Here is a 21,434-nt window from a genome sequence, read left to right on the forward strand (position 1 = left end):
TGGGATAGCTACGGAATAGCTACCCACATTGCAACGCTCCAGAAATCGACGCTAGCCTCGGACCATGGACGCACACCGCCGAATTAATGTGCTTAGTGTGGCTGCGTGCACTCAACTTTATACAATCTGTTTTACAAAACCAATTTATGTAAAATTGGAATAATCCCATAGTGTAGATGTACCCACAGTCCATGCAGGGAATGCCTCCCTGAGCTGAACCAGTTAGGTGCTGCTGATTCTGGTTAGCTCAGTGCCTTACAAGGAGCTAGGTTATTCTGACGAAAGGTGGAAAGAGAGGTTTCTGGGCAGAAACCAGGAGAGGGAGCCCTAAGGGCTACCCTATCTGTGCTTTCCCTGATGTTAACAGATTGTTCAGCTACATGAAGAGAGTGTGACCCAGGGCTTCGCTTGTTAAACACAAACCCTGTAAGTAAAATAGAAATCCCAGGAAAGGTTTTGTTTTGCTCATCAGAGGCCAGTTGTGAATGTTCTGTCCAGCTGCTAAGACCTCTGACACTAAATCCTGAAATTTTCAGTTCACCATGTTTCGTCCAATGATACTCTGGCTTGTGTTATCTGAACCTAGAAATGCAACATGTACTTGAATAAAGTGCTGGAGTATTTAAGGTGAGACCTGCTGATACCAGTTAGTCAAAGAAGTTTCCTGACTCAGTGCAAGCCATCAGTTAAATACTGGAGCATATCTTCTGCTTAAAACAAAAGCAAACAAACAAACAAAAACCACTTTTTTCCAGTTAGAAGAAATTTTGCTGTAAATTGTCCTGTGTCCGTACTAAATAATTCACGCGAATCCTTGAAGGAATGATGATGTGTTCTACCCTCTGTATACTTGAGAAACAAAAAAGTTTGTATCATTTTAATGAATCCTGAAGAGACACAAGTACAACATCATTTCATCTGTGGTTAAACACTTCAGCACAGACACAGCATTGAACTGGTGGTGAGAGGATGGGGCAGCAATTACTGCTGTGAAAATTGTACTGGAAGGAAACAGAGAATTTATTTAACTCTCCAACTCACCACTGGAAGGTAATTTGGACATGCCGTATTCCCCAGCATAGCTATACATTTTAAAATAAGCACAGCCAGGGGTCTAGCTGAAGAGAGACGGTATGATGCAACGTAATCCAGCTGTGCTCTGAAATATACTGGTGTGTATTTTAAACAAGCAGCCTTTTAAATCTTGTGCCTACAATGTATTTATCTCTGGAAGAGAAACATGGCAACTGCACCTCACTTTCTGAAATGTGGCATGATATTGCCATTTTGCTCCCAGTATAATTGGAGCATACCTGTTACATGAAATGGTTAGAATTATCTGGCTAAGAAGAAAGCTGCAGAATCTCTTATGTACTGTCAAGGCATGCTTAATAAATGGATCCAATTATTTTTATACTGTAGCAAAAATAACTGTGCAGTGTGAACTCTCATAATTATGACCCTGATTCAGTAACGTGTAACACCGACAGACCCCGGTCATCGGCAGGCAGGGTCGAACCTGGGATCTCTGGAGCTAAATGCATGAGCCTCTACTGCATGAGCTAAAAACTGTATGACTCTTAGCTAAGGCTGTAGAGCAGACTCATTAATCTCTCTCTAAGTGGTCTTGGCACTACTTGGTGACCAACGTGTATTCATGGGAGAGAAAGTGTTAGCTAGTGGAGGGAACATTGGACGGGGGCTCGGGAGACCAGGTTTCAATTCCTGGCTTTGGCAATAATCTGCTGGGTAGCCCTGGGCAAGTCAGTTCCTTCCCTGTGCCTCTGTTTCCCCTTTGGTTAAAAATGGACATCATGACACTGAGCACCTTTGTAAAACACTTTGAGATCTATTGATGAAAAGTGCTGGGTATTCTTATTATAATATATTATATATTATAGCATTATTATTATACAACATTTCTAGACCAAATGTAACAGCCATTTAGAATACTTTCCCATTAAGTAGTAAAGATGTTTTTAAGGACTATGATGTTGTGTAATAATTAAGAAAACTGATTTAAAATAATAGCACTAGTGTGCTCTAGGTGTTGGTGCTGGATAATCCTATCCACTTTCACATCACAACAAACCAGCCAAACAAACAGATAACCCTATTGAAGGAATGACTGATTATTTTCTTCCATGTTTTTGCTAGAGACCCAAACAAACTGAATTTATATCATTGTACTTGGACTGTGGTTAACACAGTGAACAAATAGACCTGCACATTGCATTTTTCAGGGGCATAATGTTGGCAGCAGGTTAATTTGATCACAGTGAATCATTTTACTATTAGAGTTTATGTTGTTTTCATTTTCTAATAAATGGAAGAAATATTTTAAAGCTATTGATGTGGGGTGGGGGGGCACGCCTATCAGGAGCGATCCTGCAATCTTCATTGTTGCTCTTCACTAGGGCCTGACATCAGATGGGGGAAAGCTGAATGTCTAGCAAATGTGCCTTTGCTACTCTACAATGCCAAGAAAGGAGAGAGAGAGAGGCATTTTAGACAGAAATTCTGGTTGTGGCTCCTCTACGTATGAAAGCAGCCCAGAGACCTGTTCTCACAATTGATGTTTCTCATCTGGCAATTGGCTGATATAAATCCCACCAGAACAATATGGGGTATATTGGTTAGATTCTCTCTGATGTCAGTGCATATTGCCTAATTACCATGTGTATCTATTGAGCCTGATGGATTTGTGGGCTTTCTGGTGAAGGGGTGATTACAAGTATTGTGATGTGTCTAACGTTGACTTCTGCAACCACCAAGTAGAGATGGTTGTTAAAAAAAATCAAAATGCCAGATTCTTGTTTAATATCTGTGACTATATAGCCAAGGATTAGCATTAACTGGCATCCATACAGGCTATTTTTAAGCCCATGCAAAACAACATGCAGAGTACTGGTTGCTCTGCACTTTTGAGAATCAAATCCCAATCTCTTTGGCAGGGCTCATTACCGATGGAAAAATCTCAGGATGTTTAGCAGTTCAGAAGTGTGGCTCTTTGGAATGGGAAGTATGGGAGGGAATTGTCAAAGAAGCTCAATATACTTATGTGCGTTATTCCCACTGAATTTTATTGGCAGCTGAGTGCCTTAGGCACCTTTGAAAATCCCAGCCAACAACTTTGCAAGGGCAGGAAGTCTCATGAGATTTTCAGGTCTTCCACTTCTGGTTTCAACTGAAACAGAGGTACATAGGAGAGGGTAAAACATTACTAGCCAGAGTTTTTTACTATCCAAGGAGTGGCTCAGCTGTATAAAATTCAAGACTGAGCTTCAGTTTGGGTTTTATTCAGTGATTGAAATCCGTTCTTGTTTTTGTCTAAACTACTTTGACCTCCCAGACCATCCAGTTATATCATTATTATTCTCTTATAGTTGCCTTAACTTGGCTTCTAACTCAGGTTAGCAGCTCAAGGCAACTTGGCTTCTAACTCAGGTTAGCAGCTCAAGTTCAACTCCAGGGGCTGCCCTATGGGCTAGAACTCGCACTGCTATTGTCTTCACTTCCATTTTAACCTGAGATAGCTAATCTGAGTTAAGAACAAACCTCTCTTTGCGGTGTGTAGACATACCCTCAAGTGTGCAGGAGAAGGTTGCCCTTGCTACATACACCACTTCAGGAGAGGCAGCATGCTCAGCCTTCTGTGCCCAGTTCAGCTCCTCTTTATCATGCTCACCCTTTTGGGGTGTCTTGTATCCCATGGGGCACTAGAAGGCATCAGTCCCTGTGCTTGGGGCTCCTCAGGACTCTTCCTTGCACGCTTGCCCCTTGCATACCCATGGCATGGTCAGATACAATCTCCCCCATAGTGGGAAGATGTAGTCTGATTTTCATTGCTGATTTACCACTTTCAGTTCAGTCCATATGTACTAACAGATGGATGGACACAAAGCTCCTGGGGTTAGATAATGGGCTTGCACCTGTATGGCTGAGAACAGAATTTGGATCACTATCTTCCTGTAGCAACATACATCTGTGCAAAGGACTTGGGTGAATATTCCCAAAGTGTATTTCTCTAAATGCTTACATAAGTCAATATAGTGAATGGGGGGAGGGAAGGAAGGGAGAAATCAGGAGAAGCAGACAAAAACAAGACTTCTTTGTGACCTAATAATTCTTGCCTTGACAAAAATAAATGGCTCAATTATTATGTGACATTTTCATTGAATCTCCTGCAAATAAATGTATACCTCCTTCCTGATAAATTAACTGTTGTGCTTCATAAATTACTTTGTTCTGATTTCTTAAGAGCTTAGCACTTTGCACAGAAATACTTTAAGGAAATTATCTGCTTCTTTCGCTTCTATATAGATCTTCTAGTTGGCATTTTATGACATGCAACAAATTGCTTCACTTCAAGGATTTCCTCTATGACAGCTACCTGGTTCAAACCCTTATCCCTTAATGGTCATGTCTGTTACAAACCTGGCATGACTAATGGCATATTCCAGGATGAGCACAGCTGTAGTTTTATGCACCTTTTTCTGTATTCATTGGCAGGAACAGTTCATCATGACTAGGAGCTTCTAAAATTTACTTGCTCCCTTGTCAGCAACAAAATATATTCCCCCCCGAGCTGTTCTGTGGTTTGCAAGGCTAAAAGCTAAATGCTGTGGTGATCAGTATACAAGAAATGCCTAAGACAAATAGATATGATCAGCCATTGGTCTTCATTGCGGATCGAACCCAGAGTTTTCAGGGTTAAAACCATGTCCATGATCTTCTACCACTTTCGCTAAAGAATTAGCTCATTAACTGCCATCTATAGTATGTTCTTATCCTCTTAGCATTGAAGGTTCTGGGTTTATTCCCCACTGATAATCGATGGTGTGATTCCCCACTGATAATCTGTGGTTACAAACAGTTGGCCCTAAAGGGATTTGAACTGCTTTGGACCTCAAACAATCAGGATGTTCTTGTCTAAGTTGGGGAAGTACATAACCCATGCTAAGAAAAGAGGCTTGAAGCTCTCTAGTACAGGGGAGGGCAAACTACGGCCCGTGGGCCAGATCCAGCCCATCAGGGCTTTCAATCCAGCCCATAGGATTGCCAGCCCTGTGGTGCAGTGGGGCTAAGGCAGGCTCCCTGCCCATCCTGGTCCTGTGCTGCTTCCGGAAGCGGCTGGCACTACGTCCCTCTGGCCCCTGGGGGAGGGGGAAGAGGAGGCAGAGGGCTCCATGTGCTGCCCTCACCTGCAGGCACTGCCTCTGCCCCCCCCAGTGTCCATTGGCTGGGAACAGGGAACCATGGCCAATGGGAGCTTTGGAGGTGTTACCCACAGGCGCTGGCAGTGCCCCACCGCACCTCCAGGAGTCACTGTCGGACATGCTGGCCACTTCTGGGAGTGGCACAGGACCAGGACAGGCAGGAAGCCTGCCTTAGCCCCTCTGCATGCCACTGCCACCCCAGAGCCACTTGAGGTAAGCAGCACTGGGCCAGAGACCGAACTCCGAATCCCTCCTGAACCCTGCACTCCAACCCTCTGTGCTGAGCCCCCTAACTCAATGCCTTGAGCTCCCTGCTGCACCCTTCCTGCACCCTAACCCCTTGCCCTGATCCCCTTCCTGCACCCCACACCCCTCCTGCACCCCAACCTCCTGCCCCAGCCCTACATTCATGGCTCTGCATACAGTTTTCCCACCCAGATGTGGCCCTTGGGCCAAAAAGTTTGCCCATCCCTGCTCTAGCAGCTGGTTCACATAAGATGACAGGACACAACTACTGCTGCTAGCTGACAGAGTTACACCTCCAGGTCAAGCAGTATTAACTTACATTTTTAACGTGATAGATTCCAGGCTCAGTTCCCTGGCAACCCAGGATGACAGTTTTCATATCACTACATTTGCGTGATTAAAAATAAATATAAATAAATATGATGACCACAAAAACCCTGGAATTGAACCTTAAAAACTGGAATGTGGGTATTATTCTGATCTCACACTGGCTTTACACCAGTATAATTCCTCTGAGTACAGTGAAGTTACTCCTGATTTACACTCGTGTGAAATCAGAAGTCAGACCTTTTGTCTTTATTTATTCAATGCACCACATAGCCATTGTGAAAATTAGACTACATACAGTACGCAACATTTTTAATACGTGCTCTAACTTCCATTAACTTTAGTGAACAGTCCCTGGAGAAAAGAACCCTTAACTGATAGTTTATATCATGCCTGAAGTCAAACTTCAGTATCAGAAAAGTTACATCTTCTGAAGAATGCCCGCATTGTCTAACCAAAACACATGCCAGCCTCCTCTAGGGATGAGGGTGTCGAACTGGTTGTCTGTCCAATACCTAACTGGTTGGTTTATGGAGTGTTTCTTGGTCATATGGGACCTGGAGTTCAGAAGTGTTCAATGTCATAACCAGGCCCAAATCTTCAAAAACTGTCAGTACATCATGTTCTGAGCTCTTTTGAAAATCTCTCTCTTATTTAAGTTTCTAAACGGATCTTTGTAGTGCAATCACAGGCCATGCCTGCAGATTGAGTAGACATTTGGGTATCTCTATACAGGGATAAAAGACCCATGGGTAAGGCCACAGGTGGCCTGGGTCAACTGACTTGGACTCACGGGGCTTGGGCTGCAGGGCTAAAAATTGACATTGAGGTTCAGGCTGAAGCCTAAGCCTGAGCATCTACACAGTGATTTTTCAGCCCTGAAACACTAGCTCTGGGAGCCTGAGTCAGCTGAGCTCAGTCAGCCATGGGTTTTTTATCCCTTTTAGCTCAGGTACCAGCAGGGCTGGCTCCAGCTTTTTTGCTGCCCTAAGCGGCAAGGGGAAAATAAAAAAAAAGGAAAATGATTGAGCTACCTCCGAAATGCCACCCAGGAAGATGAAGTGAAGGGCCCACCACCAAATTGCCACAGAAGACTGAAGCAGACTGACTGAGCTGCTGTCGAAGTGCCACTGCTGCTGCCCCGGCTGTGCCGCCCCAACAATGGACTGACATGCCGCCCATTTCGATTGGCCGCCTCAGACTCCTGCTTCCTTCACTGGTGCCTGGAACCGGCCCTGGGTACCAGAGTAGTGAAGCAACAGCAGTGCATGCTTCAACACAGGCTGTACAAGCCTGCCCGGAGCCCTGGGTAATTACTCGTGAAGCTGGCTTGCACTGAAATGCATCCTGCTGTGGCTTTGCTGCTCCACTGCCTGAGCTAGGTAGATTAAAGCTACCATGGGTATGCCTGCTCAAGCTGTAATCACACCCTGGGATTGCACCATAGACATTCCATAAGCGGGAGCTCAGCTCAAAATCTGGCCCCAGTTTTGGATGCAGAGTACTTGGAAGGCTGGCCCTCAGCTTTTCTGAATATCTGTCCCATGTCCCTTTTTGTTTCCTGATGCACCTCGGCTAGCCACCACTTTAGTGGTATTGTTCACAGAGACAGGAAGTTTCAGCTAACCTGGGGTTGGCAGTAGGGCCTAGCAGAGGGTGCGTGCTGCTCTTTAGCAAAAGAGAAACAAGATGCACTTGGCACTATGTCCCCAAGTCTGTCTGAAGCCATCTTGCCCTGTGACAGTACAATGCTTCCCCTATGCACCGAAAGAGCAACACCTATTGAAGGCAGAATTTTGCTCTTAGTTTTAAATTCATGAATGTGTGTGGTGCAAAACTAATGAAGGACTTGAGATTCAGATGCAATCTAAAGTCCCTTCCAGATTCCTAAGCAGGACTTTGGGGGAAATGAAGAAGTGAATATCCTTGAAAAATCAGTCCCAGGTTTTATCCCAATCCCAGTGCACGCTGGGACAGGTGATAGTTTGGTCATGAGCTGCCATCCTTTCATTCAGTTAGAAGCCTATTAACCAGCAATCTCCCAGGATTCAGGTAAATGAGCACCCATTTTGAAAGTAGACATCAAATATTATAATTGGCATTGTCTCCTTTTCAAGGTAAATAATAATTTAACAAAAGGTGTCCTTCATTTTGAATAGTATCAGGGTAGCCGTGTTAGCCTTCATTTTGAATGACTTTGTCTTGATGGGACAAGTTAAGGAAATATATTTTCTCTTCCCCATCCCCTACCAGTCCCATGATGTAGTTAGTTAGTCCTGGCTATAGCCACTGAAATATTAGGACATAGGAAAACAGTAGGGTATGCACTGAGGGAAACAAACAGAATGATAAACTGTGGCACTTATATGCCCCAATCAGCTAGGCATCTGCAGCAACTCTTCCTAAGTGGACAGCACATGAGAAGAAAGTTCAAGGGAGCATTTTTCATTGACTTAATCAGCAAAGAAGTCATTATGCTGATGACTCAGTACAATACGGCCACACCACATCCTGCAGAAATGGAAAGATTTGTATAAAGCTAGGGTTTTCTGTTGTTTAGGAGCTCTGGGCAAGTTTTTTCCCCTTTTTTTCAGCTAGGCGTCTCTTCTGGAAATAGACTTATTGTAAATTGGTCATTCTGTTATAAGAATGAGTTATGTATACATATCTGTCATGTCCATCATTTAGACTTTAAGTTTAACTCACTGCTCAGTATATTACTTGTTGCTCTCTGTGCTTGGATCCAGAGGGATATGAATCTGCTACCAGATAGAGGAGTTAGTTCTTTAACTCAAACTATAGATCCTGAGTTCTGACCAAATATACAATCATTACATGTAAGCCAGTGGCTAGGGCTCTACAGAGAAGGTGCGCTCTGTGCCATTTATTGGTGTTCCAGAAGAAGAAACAGAATAATTCTTGGATTCCAAGGCCAGAAGGAATCATTGCGATCATCTAGCCTGACTTCCTGTATAACCAGACCATAAAACCCCAAAATAATTCCTAGAGCAGATCTTTCAGAAAAACACCCAGTCTTGATTTAAAAATTGCCGGTGATGGAGAATCCATCAAAAACCTTAGTATGTTGTTCCAATGGTTAATTACTCTCACTGTTAAAATTTCACCTTATTTACAGTCTGAATTTGTTTAGCTTCAACTTCCAGGCAGTGGATCATGTTATCCGTTCCTCTTCTAGTTTGAAGAGTCCTTTGTCAAATTTGTATTCACTCGTATGCAATGTTGTAGCCATGTCGATCCCAGGATATTAGAGAGACAAGGTGGGTGAGGTAGTATCTTTTATTGGACCAACTTCTGGTGGTGAGCAGACAAGCTTTAAAGCTTACACAGAGCTCTTCCTCAAGTGTAGCTCAAAAGTTTGTCTCCCTCACCAACAGAAGGTGGTCCAATAAAAGATATTACCTCACTCACTGTGTCTCTCTATTCCCCTTGTAGATATTCATAGATTGTGATCAAGTCACTCCTTAACCTTCCCTTTGTTAAGATAATTAGGTTGAGCTCTTTGAGTCTATCACTATATAGCATGTTTTCTAATTCTTATGAGCAGATCTTATTTGCATGGGTGACACCTGTCTTGCCTGTGTGATCATTTTTGGCTCTTTTGGGTTAAATCATCTAGTCTGAACTCCTGTATTACACAGGGCATAGAATTTCACCCAGTTATCCCAGTATTGAACCCAATAATTTGTGTTTGACTAAAATATATCTTCCCGAAAGGCAGCCAGCCTCAAATTGAAGACATCCGGAGCTGAACAGTCTGTAAAACTGTATTAGTGGAGTTCTGTTTTGTAAAACCTGAGGTGGTTTTGATCAATCTCCCAGACTCTCTTGACTCCCCAAGCTGATGGGGAAACAGGATTCTCACATAAATCCTTTTGGCTTTTGCCAGCAAAATGAACACATTAAGCTTGTCACTATTCACCTGAAAGGGCCAGGGTGTACAAAGAATCAGTGCTTTCTTGTCTCAAGGCTGGGGCTCAAGTCTGGTAGCCTAGATCTGGGTGAACTTTTGGCGGGGGGAAGGGGGAGGAGGGTATGTGTGTGAAACATCCCCCTCAAGTAAAATCATAAATTTGCATCAGTCATATTCTTGTCCTTTTCTACTGAGTTATTGCAAATGTTTGTAAGAATTACTTCTCTCTCTTGTTTGCAAGAATGTTTATGGGAAACAAACTTCTCGTGAATATGCATTGGCATGAAGATTCACATGAGAAATGTCCAAGCAGATGTCTTGTTGATTCTCCTCCTTCTGTTTATAGAATACTCCTGGGGGAATTCTGCACCCAAAACATTAAAAATTCTGTGAACACTATTTTAAAATTCTGCAAAATTCTGCATATTTTATTTGTCAAAATAACACAGTATAACCACACCAGTTTCAATTATTTTTGGTCATTTATTTCAAAATACTTGTCAGCAAGTTCGTCTGTAACAATACAGACACGAAAAAGGATTCAGGAAATGTTTTGAGAAATAGATTTCTTACTAGGCATATTAATACAGAACTCTGAGTAATAATTCATTTAAACTGCAGTACAGAACCATATTTCCTGCACCCTTCAGAAGCAGTGCAAAGGCTCAGAGGAGTCAGGGGTAACAGAGGAGCTGAGGGAGAGGGAAGTAAATTGCTGGAAAGGAGCCTGGGTGTGATCTTGGAGGGTTGTTGGGTATGGGTGGGAAAAGTATGGAACAGGTTTTTGGGGGGGGCAGGGAGGGATTGTTAGGGAGCTTCTCCCATGCAGACCTTGGCTGACCCCTAGCCTCTCCCATTCAGTTGGACATATCTGCCCCCGTCCCCATGTGTTTCTGTACCCCATGTGTCCTTGAACCTCTTGTCCCCATGTGCTCCCTCACCCCCACTCAGACACCCTTCCCCCATCCCCATGTGTCTCCGTGCCCCTACACAGCCACTCCCCTGTCCCTACGTGTCCCTGTATCCCCTCCCAGTCTCCATGTGTCTCTGTGCTCCCACCCAGCCACTCCCTGTCCCTGTGTAGCTCTGCACCCTCTTCCCCATCACCATGTGGCCCTGCACATCCCTCCCCCCTGTGGCCCTGTGCCTCCATTCCCATTCAGCCCATGACCCAGTCTAAGCTCCCCCACTAGCCCTTATGAGCCTCTCTCTGACCCTCTGCAGCACCCTACACTGTCTGTCTCCGCATAGCCCCTATCTCCTGGCCCCGCCTGATGCAAAGAAGGCAGCTCTTTCTCTTCCCTTGCTGGCAGGGAGCTGCTGCTTTGTTCAAGCGCCACAGCGCCCTCTAGTGGAAAAAAGGCAGAATCGCAGAAGTTATTTTCTGCCAGGTGCCACTGCTGTTCTTGCACCTCAGCGCCCTCTGGTGGACAAAAGGGGAACTGCAACAACATTTTAGCAGAAGCTTTTTTCTGAACAAAAAATTAAAAATATGTGGGGCTCATTAGTTATGCACATGGGCAGTAGCACAGAATTCCCCCAGGAGTAATAGACGTTTCAGTCAGGGGACAAAAACAGTATCATTTGACTTAGCTAACCACTAACACACCATGAACAATAAAGAGTTGAAGCAAATAGTTTGGGAGCTACTCAACAACTGACACATGGCCATGTAAAGTATTACCAATCAGCTGACAATTACAAACATTTCTAAACAATTAGTCTCCTAACTTGTGAACAGAAGAAAGTAACGGCTCTGGTCATGGTACATTGCTGTTAGTTTGCCTGGCTGCAGTCATGACTGAATATTCATTAACAATACAATATTCATTAACAAATGATTTACAACTCTTGATTTTCTTCATGTGGATTCCTGATTCATAAATTTTCACTAGCTCGTTTAGACAAACGGTTTTTCATGAACCATTCACTTTGACCTTTTTGTGAAGTTTGGCTAATTATGGCACATAGTATTGTTTCTGGTCCCTGTTTGAGTAACTTTTAAAATAGAAAAATAGGAAATAACACACTTTTGAATATGAATTTAGGGAGGAATAAACTTTCATACTAAAATCTCTGAAGCTTTCAGGGTTTGTGAACATTTGCACGAATTCAGCTAACATTCCTCCACCTATCAGATTAACCATGGTCATCTTGTTGTTATTCAACCAGCTCTGCTGGCGTTGAACTGAATTTTGTCTTGGTGCAGTCTCAGTCCTAAGTAAGCATTTATAACATCACATAGATGGATACAGTTTAACTCACTTTGACTTGGAGAGCATTGCTCAGAGAAGATCAGCATCAGAATTTTAAAGATGGCATAAAACTGATTTGGCAGAAATTGCTATAAACTATGGAAACTGGCATCTATTGTTATTGCCTGCGCTGTCCTGTTTGCCACTGGGATAGATTTTTTTTTGGTATGCTTGCCACTAGAAACCAGATGTTTATCTAGCATGTGAAGTTTTTAGCACATGACTTGGATTTTTACTATTCTACAATAAAAGAGCACCCAACCAATGCTCTGAGCATCTTGGACAGTGTTTTAAAAGTACACTGGTAAATAAGCAGACCCACCAATTAGCCCAGATCAAATCAAAGAGCCCAGTTAGAACATATATATAACAAATTAATCAACCTCCTCACACAGTCCCCAGACTCCCACACCACTACTACACAGCCCTACCCAACATCCAGCATGGGTACTGATGGAAAGGCTAGCCTTGCCATGTACCCTGAAATTTTACAAATTCACACTCTTAGAGAGCGTGGGGGGTGGGGGGGGGGGAAATAGCAGCTGATCGATGCAGGGGAATAATTCACATATTTATTAACTGGCCTGAGAAGTTGTGTCATACAGCTGTTTGCACTGTTAAACTGGTGCAATGCTTTGCCCCAGAAGTGGCTGCATTTCAGTGCTAGGTGAAGTAACTGCCATCTATAGAAGGCCTTTTCTTGCAATCATTGAAAACAACTGAGCTTTGGCTTTGACTTCATTGGAGCAAGATTGGGACCACAGTTTGCAAAGTGCTTTGAGGTCCCATAGTGTAAAAGGCACTGTACAAATATAGGATCATTATAATCCTAATTGGAGTTTAGATCCCTGAAATTTGCTACACCCTTGTTGCCTGTCTCCATTTGCATTAATAATGTGAAAACCTGCCACACATCTGTGGCCCATACAAAGGATAGAGAACAGGTAGGGCAAGTGTAATTTGTGATCTGCTGCTATCAGTGGTTAACACCCTATCATCAGTGACAACAGTGCAATTAAGCTGTTCCCAGTTCTGTGCTAGTTAATACGCTGAGAGTATAATATTTTGACATTATCAAAATGAAGCAATGTGACGTTATCAAAACACATTTTTTTTCAGATGATCTGCTCCATGGAAAATTTCAACATTTTTACTTTTCATGCTGATTTGGAAACAGATTTCAAGATGTTGGAATTTCCCATGGAATGGAAATTCTATTTTCTGACTATCTCTAATTTTTAATCCCTCTAATCACGGTTTGTCCCACAATAGTATATTACTATCAAAAGACTCTGAGCAATCTGTTTGCTTAGCTTTCTTGGCTTTCTCCTAAAAAACACTTTTCCTTGTTGCTTTGAATGCTTCAGAATTCCAATAAAAATAACTGGGGATAATCTCAGAAACCTAATTCTTCTGTCTCTGCAAATACAATTGTAAAATCTGCATTTGAATGGGAATAGAATTGTTTCATGTACTATATTTATTAAATTTTTACTTCTGTTTCTGTTTTGTGTAAACAGCTTTTTAAAAATGGGAATTTAAAATAAATGGAGAGAGGTGGTGGAGAAAAGACATTGTTCTGTGCATCTAGAGATGAAGCTACACACATTCATGGGGAAATAAGGGTTTCACATTGCAACATAGCAAACTCAACATTTACATGGTTTTCTTTTTTTGGCCATGTGCCTCTGCTAAACCTGACATGAAGCCAAGGTGAAAGCAGAGATTTTCCCATTACAGAATACCAAATCTATGATAAGCCATGCCATGAAAATCCAGTTGAAGAGAAACAGAAAATAAAAAAACAAACAAAACTGCTGCAAGATCAGTGATAAGTTTTGCATTATTTATAAAATCTGTTTTTTCAGGGATCTTATAAATAAAAAAAATCATAGGATTGGTAATGTAACATGATGAGGGCAACCAATGCTTGCATTAGAACTTAAGCACCAGTAAAGGCATTTTCAGCCTGTTGCACAGTACACATGCTAACTTTTGAAGCACCTGAAAAAGTTAAGCAGTTGCTACAGTAAAGGAGTCTGTGAATACTGTACCTAAACTGCGGTCTTCTTAAGATATGTGTGTCAGCTTGCACTGTGATACAATGATTATCAGCTATGATCTTTGCTATGTTCTGTGAATGGTGGTTCTCTTTTTTCCCAAGACAAGCATGTTCATCATTAAGAATTAAAACTAATGACCACTGCTGCTTTGCTCATCGTCATGCTCTGATATTAAAAACTATTAATACTAAATGCCAGTAAAACAGAGTGAGCTTCATTCTGGCAGCACTGGGTGAGATTTCAGTGATTTTCTCAAAGATCAGTTCATAAAAAGGATTTCAGTATTGCAGCTTCTGAATCATTTGCCACGAGGAAAAAGATGATTGACAAAATGTGTGTGTTACAGTCTGGAGGACTTAAGCTGGCAGAGTTCAGCTTAGAACTTCAAAAACCCCAGACAAGCCTGGCCACTAGTTATGCAAACGCTGAATTATATCCACTGCCTTCAAAGCCCAGTGGAGGTTAATTCAAGTTGTGTTTCTAATTCTGCATATTTGCCAAAAACAAAATGGAAAACAAATAAGTTCTCTCCTAACAAATCCTTCATTGCCCCACTCGTATGTGCTGCCCTCTAAGCTGTCTGGCTCCTTCCAAGCCTGAACCACATCCCTGGGCTAGCAGTAACCCCAACCTCCCCTTTGACCCATCCTCCTTTGCCCTTGGTCTCCCTTCACCTCCCTTCTGGAGTTTTCTGTACCTATTTAGACTTTTTACAAAGTACTTCCTTACCTGCATAGTGGTCAAATACAGTGGGCACATACTCCTCCGGGAAAGCGTCGTTGGCATAACTCATCAGCAGACAGGTTTTCCCAACTGCACCATCCCCAACCACCACGCACTTCAACATCTTCTTCACGTTATTGCTGTCGCAGTCGGTGCTGTTGTCATCTTCTTCCTTACAATTCATTCTTGCTGGTGCTGCTGCTGGTCCCAGGACTTCCAAGTGCACATGAAGGAAAAATGAAGTGCGATTGTACTGACTCTTCCTGAGTTTGGGAGGCTCTCAACCTCAGGAAATCATACTAATATTTCCAGGCTGTTCCAGCCGCCTCTAAAAATTCCCAAATCAGTAAAGAGAAGCATTGAGGTAAATAAATTATACATCGATTTAAAAAAAAGGATTGCCCTTTCTTGTGAGCTTGAGTCAAGAAACACTCATCTTGTCACAGAGCCCTTGATATTTATTGCGACTTTAAAAATATTAGCAGTCTGAGGTGTTGGTTCTCTTCTCCCCTTCTCCAGCTTGGCCAGAGGAATCAGGGATTCCTGCTAAATCCACTCCATTTTCCATTTCATTTCTAACATGGAGGAAAGCTGGAGGTTTTTAATGGAGTTTTTCCTTTCTTTCTGCAGCTTGCTGTGTGTCAGGAAATCATGGGTTTCCTGCTGAATTCCATATTAGGATCAGTGGGCTTGTGAAGGGCTGCAAACAATAGGAGCTCTGTGTGTGTTTGTACTTTAGAGGAACTATGCCAGGACATAGAGTAAGAAAAACACTAGAGGTCTCACTGCGGGCTAAAGTTGTTAAGCTTCCTGTTTCATCTAAGCACTGTTCTCCGGGCTGGCTGAGATGAGGCTGGTGCTGACTGATAGATACATAGATGATTTTCAGTGGAGAATGCTGTGCAAAATGGAGATTCAGGCTGAAATGAATAAGCAGGGAATGGCAGGAGTTCTACAAGGGAACCAGCCTGTAAAATGTGCAGTAGCGTCTATCATAGGATTTCTGCTGCCACCCGTCACTGTAAATTGGAGCATCTTGGAGTGTGCTTTTTCTTTTGGGGGTGTTGGTACATGGGAGTAGAACTGATCACAAACGCTTTCCTATGTAAATACCTCTTTAACAATTTGGGTAAAGTAATAAATCAGTCAAGCCAGGGACTAAGAAAATATCCTCTCCTGTCGCTCCCAAAATAAACAAATGAGATTTTTTGCTGGTGTAGGTGTGTGTGGAGAGAGGTGGGGTGAAAGAAAACAGATGGAGAATTAGGAACTACAGCTGTTAAAAGGGAAGGCTATAGAACAGCCTGTGTAAAACCAGAGTTAAACGGCTTAGCTTTTACTCCCTAAAAACTAGAGCAATGTGTGGTCCAGCACAGTTTTGCTGCAGTATTTTATATAGTTCTGATCCTCCTTTTAATTTTATTATGTAACCGTCCCAAAGATACCACTGTGGGTAAACACTTACGGTCAAACTTTGCTCTCTCTGCTCCTGGAAAACTGTGCAATCTCTAGCAGAAGTGAGTCATTAATTTAAAAACAACCCCTTCCTCATGTCAGCCATTCTCTTCCCTGGGCATCCCAGTGCATGCTGCCTGCTCTGTGTCTGCCTTACTTAGATTGTAAGGCCTCAGAGCAGGGAAACAGATATGGAGCTAATCCACGGCGAGGTAACAACAGGCAAGGCTTTACTGAGGTGTGGCACATGCGCTGCCTAGCTCATGGCTTCCCTGAAACAACAGTCTGCAGCCCCATGGTGTTGGTGGGGAAGCACCCAGGGGTCGGGCTCTAAGAGAGAGACTCCCCCCCCTGCAAGCAGTAAAGACTAATAGGGCCATCTCGGCAACATAACTACAGTCCTGAGTGGTCACACCCCACTGTTGTAATGCAGCAGGTATATCAGGGACCCCCGAGACACCACTCTTTACGGGCCCAGTCCAAAGCCCATTAAAGTCAATGGGAGTCTTTCCAGTGATTTAAATGGGCACTGGAGCAGGCCCTCACTTCTTGCCCATGGAGCGGCGGATGTGTGAACACTGGGTATCACAGAGTCTGTACTAGCCAGAGAGCTGAGTGTGTCTCTGCTGTCTGTCTTTAAACCCTCCTCTGGGGTCTTTGTGACGAGCCTTTGATCCAGGGTGTGTCCTCCCCTGTTCCTCCTCTTGCTCCTTTTCATGAGCTGATCCAAAGATGAAGCCGTAAGCCATCTGCGACAGAGCAGCACTCCATACAACAAAGGTTACGGAGAGGCTCCTGAGTAAACTCTCCACAGCCTGCCTCTCCTTGCTCAGTGTCCTGACAACGTGTGAGTGAGGACCTGGGCAAGACAGGACCCACAGTATCAGCTTCCTTGTCCTACATGGGCAAAGGTACCCAATTACCTAGTGATTTCAATGAAGGGTTTAAGCTGCTCTATTCTGCTGCCCCTCTCCCTCCTTTAAAGGGATCCTGAAAATTAGCCTTTTGCTGGTGGTTCGGGAAACATTTGGGAGGAATCAGTTTTATTTAACCCCTGACAATAAAGGGATCTAAACCGCTCTTTCTCATCTTGGCAGCAGCTATTACAGTGCAGTGTTCACTTTTGGCCATGATCTTAAAGACTAGCTAATGGCTCTCCTTGACGAGACCAACAAGATGATTTATGAGATTAGCTTTAAAGTGAGCAACACTGACGTCTTGCCCACAAATCTCTTTAATTCAGCACCATCATTTTTCTTTACAAAAACATAAACAATGTGAATAGACTAGCTTAGCCGATTTACCAAAAAAAAAAAAAAAGGTTAAAAGGTCTGTACCTGAACTAAAAGCATGTGTTTTCTTTAACATGGGTTGACCCCATTCACAATGGCCAGATCAAATCATGGTTTAGTTGCAACCAAGTTTAATAACTGTTGTTATCCGTTTCTTTGGGCTGTATAGACAGAGCCACAATTAACCCTTTTGCTGCTCTGGGGCCGTATCTTTTACATCTGTGGTGCTGGTGCTAACTTTGCTGTATGGATTAACACAGCTCAGTGCTGCTGAACTTGAGCAACGTTTGAGGCAATGATAGTTGTTTTCTGTAACAGATTGCTGCCCCTAAAATACGTCTCTGAGATTTCTGCTGCAGGGCATGGCGAGCGGTTGAGAGGTTGGTCTCATGTTACTGAATGTTTTTCTTGCCTTCAGAGCTGGGTAATGAATGTTTCTTCAGAACTTTTGATTTCTTAACTGGCAGATTGGAAGAGTCAATGTTGTAGGCACACCTGATCCTTCTGCTGAATTTCAAATCTCCTGGGGCTATCTCTGCACAGCAGAGCTGTGTGGGAGTTCTGGGTTGGAGGATACGGGGTTGTTGATAGTGATAGCAAAGCTTGAAAGAGCTGGAAATTTAGTTTTAGGTTTTCTACCTCTCTAATCTGAATATCAGGTTCAAGTTTTTCAGGTTCTTTTTCATGAAATTTCCAGTGCTTCCTAATTTGCCAGCAGTTCACAAATTCTTGAAGAACAGCCTAGTTCCCGCAGAATTTCTGTACCTTTCACTTTCACAGTTGTGAAAATTCAAAAGACATAAAGAAAAAGTTAACCCAATTCATCCGAATCTCCAAAAAGGCTTGTTTAGCATTTTGGGTAGAGACTACGGTCAGTCTCTTCCTTGTCCAAACCAGTTCACCCATCACTGCTTGTAGCAAGGTGCTAGCAAAGGGTACAGCCTCAGGTGGGAAAGCTGACCCAAGCCAATGGGGGAAGTTAGTGGGGGTGGAGGGAACTGTGGAGTGAAACTGTCATTTGAGGCAGCTCTCCAGCAGTTTGTAGGCAAAGCAGCTGTGTTCTGGGAGGGCGTGCCTGCATTGGCTCACAGATTAACGGAGGGGTTACTGGCAGTAGGCCTAATCCTGTGAGCTGCTGAGTTCCTCCAACTCCCACTCGTTCACCTGCAAGGGTCACTTCCATCTTCAGCAGTGTAATTCCGATCAAGAAATCCTGGGAGCTGCCTTGCCCATGATTCTGCCTGGGCCTGAGTCCCCACAGAGATTTCTGGCAGCAGCCATGGTGTTAACTGGTGAGATGAAGGACTTTTTAACTGGGCTGGTGCTAATTTGCTAATTAGTTCTACCACAGCTATTTGAACAATGCATTTGCTAATTAAACCTATCCTATGAATCCCGTATGTCCTGTAGTTAGGGCAGAGCAAATCAAGGTGAAAGAAAGAGTGGTGCTGTATCCTCCCACCCCCTGTGAGCTCACGCTATCTCACCTTGGCTTGTGGCCATGCTATCTCTCCACTGCTTTCACCAGGTGAGATGTCCTCTTCTGCAGAAACATAAACAAACATAAAACTTGCAGAATCATCTGAGATTGTCCCATCACTGCTTTTAATATCATCATCATATGACTCAGGTGGCATCAGTCTGAGAGTCAGATGCTTATCTGGCCTTTCTTTAGGCCTTGTTGCCCTATTCCTTCCCCCCTTACCTAACCAACCAGCTTCTTTCCAACAATCTTATCCTTCCTCTCTCCCTGCCACTCAGCTGCTACAAAATCTACTCTGCCTCCCACAGTACCATTGGCTCTGGATGATGTCTGTGTTCCAGACCTTGACTCCCTTTCTTGGTGCCCACAGCTTCATTTTCCTCTCCAACTCTCAGTTTCTCTCCCCACCTCAGACTCTCAGCTTCCTTCATCCTTCCAGTCTTCAATACCCTTCCTTTCATGTGGTTTCAGTAGGTCTGGCAGGCTCTGATGGGCTCAGGCCAGCTCCCGTGTCCAAACCTCATGCTCTGAGGTTTTTGGAATGGCCGTCAAGCATTGGTCCCCTTGGCCTCAGCTCAACCAGAGCTGAAAATAGTTTGGCCACCGGTGTAGCTAGAGTGTTTTAACATTTAGCCCAGAGTGGGTTAGATCCTTAGTGTTAGACTTTCTGGGTGCTCAGTGGGGCTGGCAGCAGGGATAGATTCTGTCTCCCTCCCGAGAATGAGAGAAAGGCTTATCAAAGATGTGAGCTGCAGAAGAGTCCAATGTAGCGTTTGCAGAGAATCAGTGTGGCCAAGGGATAAGGCAGTGGCTTGGTAGCCACCAGGACTTCAGGTCTAGTCCCAGCTCTGTTTGTGACCTTAGATGAGTCACTTCACCTCTTTCCCACCTGTTGCCTAAACTACTTAGATTGTTTAAACTCTTTAGGGCAGGAACTGTGTCTTCTTCTAGGTCTGTACAGCATCTAGCACAATGGGTCCATGTTCTCTCTTGGGGCCTAGAGGTGCTACTGTAATACAAATAAATACAAATGAAAAAAAAGATTCATCCGATGCTCTGTCTATACTTATGGCAGCATGCGGAGTACAGGCACTACGTGTGTCGCTACATGGCACAGTGACAGATGGGCTGAGTTCACACTTGTCACTGCAGTGTGTGTAGGTACAGTGCTAAAAACAGCAGTGTGGACATGGAAGAGCCAGGTAGGGTACATACCCATAGTGTTCAGGCATGTAGGATACTCTACTTGCCTAACCCAGGCCTCACCGTCCACCAGGCTATTTATACATATGCTAGCTGGGCATGCAGTGCCTGTATGCTACAGGCTACTGCAACTGTAGACACAGTCTAAGAACCACAGTTTGGGGATCACTGCTGAAGATATTTGTAAGGCAACAACAAAGAGTCTGGTCAGTTCATTCACAAAGCATCACTGCTTTGGATGCCAGAGCTGATTTGGGGTATCCTGGGTCAGAGTCATGGGCGGAGGGTGAACACTTGGTCTGGCCCACCTCTCCCATCCCCCTTTCCCCTGCCAGAGCCCAGAGCCCTCTCCCCACAGCCATCAGCCCCCCTCCCACCCCAGCCCTGGGCCACCCACGTGCCTCCAGCCCCAGAGCACTGGGCAGGCGGGCAGTACATGGCTCCCAGCCCCTGAATGCTGGGTGACCAGTGCCCCCCGTGCCCCCAAGCACAGGGTGGACTGTGTGGCTCCAGCGCCTGGGGCCACCCCAGCACTGATGGCCCCAGGCACCTCAAGTCCTGGCTGCAGGCTGGCTGCAGCCGCCCTAGTCCCAGCCCCAGCTGCATCCCAGAAGACAAGCAGCTGAGCTGGGGCAAAGGGGGAAGGGCAAGCAGGAGGGGGCCTCAGTGGGTTCACATTGGGCTGTTTTGGGAGGAATAGGCTCCCCTAGCCTACGATATGGGCCGCCCATGGCCAAAGTCTGGGCTTGGATATGCCATTGTCTTTGGCTTGGGTCACTAGGGGCTCCGCTAGAATTAGTGGATTTGTTCTTATAGAAGCTCACTGAATTAATGCTGAGTTTGGTTCATTGTGTCCAAAGTCTGAAGAACATGTAACACTGTAGCCTCCTTTATGATATTTTATCGCTTCCTTGATCTTTAGGCAAAGAGGAAAATCTTACTCTATTCACTGGAAACAATGGCCCATAGTATTCCAGAATCTCTGTGCCCTTGGAATTGAAACACTTTGACTTGACTCCTTCGCCCACTCGTGATTTAGAAGACCATTTTCCATAGTGTTGAAGATCTCTTTATGCATCAGGGAAAGACTTGATCAATGAGATGAGATTGTGAAGTCTGCTAAACAAAATGAGTTTCCAAATGAAATTCTCCTGGCCAACTAGCGCAGGGCATTCTCTGCATTATAATATCAAAAGGGGCATGCACTGTGAAATTAACTGAAAGCTGGATCACTGCG

General features: G+C 44.0%; 1 protein-coding gene across 1 annotated transcript in view; it reads right to left on the reverse strand.

The window, feature by feature from the left end:
* RHOJ (ras homolog family member J) overlaps window positions 1-15,407 on the reverse strand; it is a 71,874-nt gene extending 56,467 nt beyond the window's left edge. Inside the window, exon 1 of the mRNA XM_032789185.2 lies at window positions 14,771-15,407. Coding sequence (XP_032645076.1) covers window positions 14,771-14,948 — 178 coding nt within the window. The 5' untranslated portion in view covers window positions 14,949-15,407. The remainder of the gene's footprint in view (window positions 1-14,770) is intronic.
* Window positions 15,408-21,434: the final 6,027 nt, after the last annotated feature.

This window comes from Chelonoidis abingdonii, chromosome 4 (genome assembly GCF_003597395.2).
Source record: "Chelonoidis abingdonii isolate Lonesome George chromosome 4, CheloAbing_2.0, whole genome shotgun sequence".
In the NCBI taxonomy this organism is placed as follows: domain Eukaryota; kingdom Metazoa; phylum Chordata; order Testudines; family Testudinidae; genus Chelonoidis; species Chelonoidis abingdonii.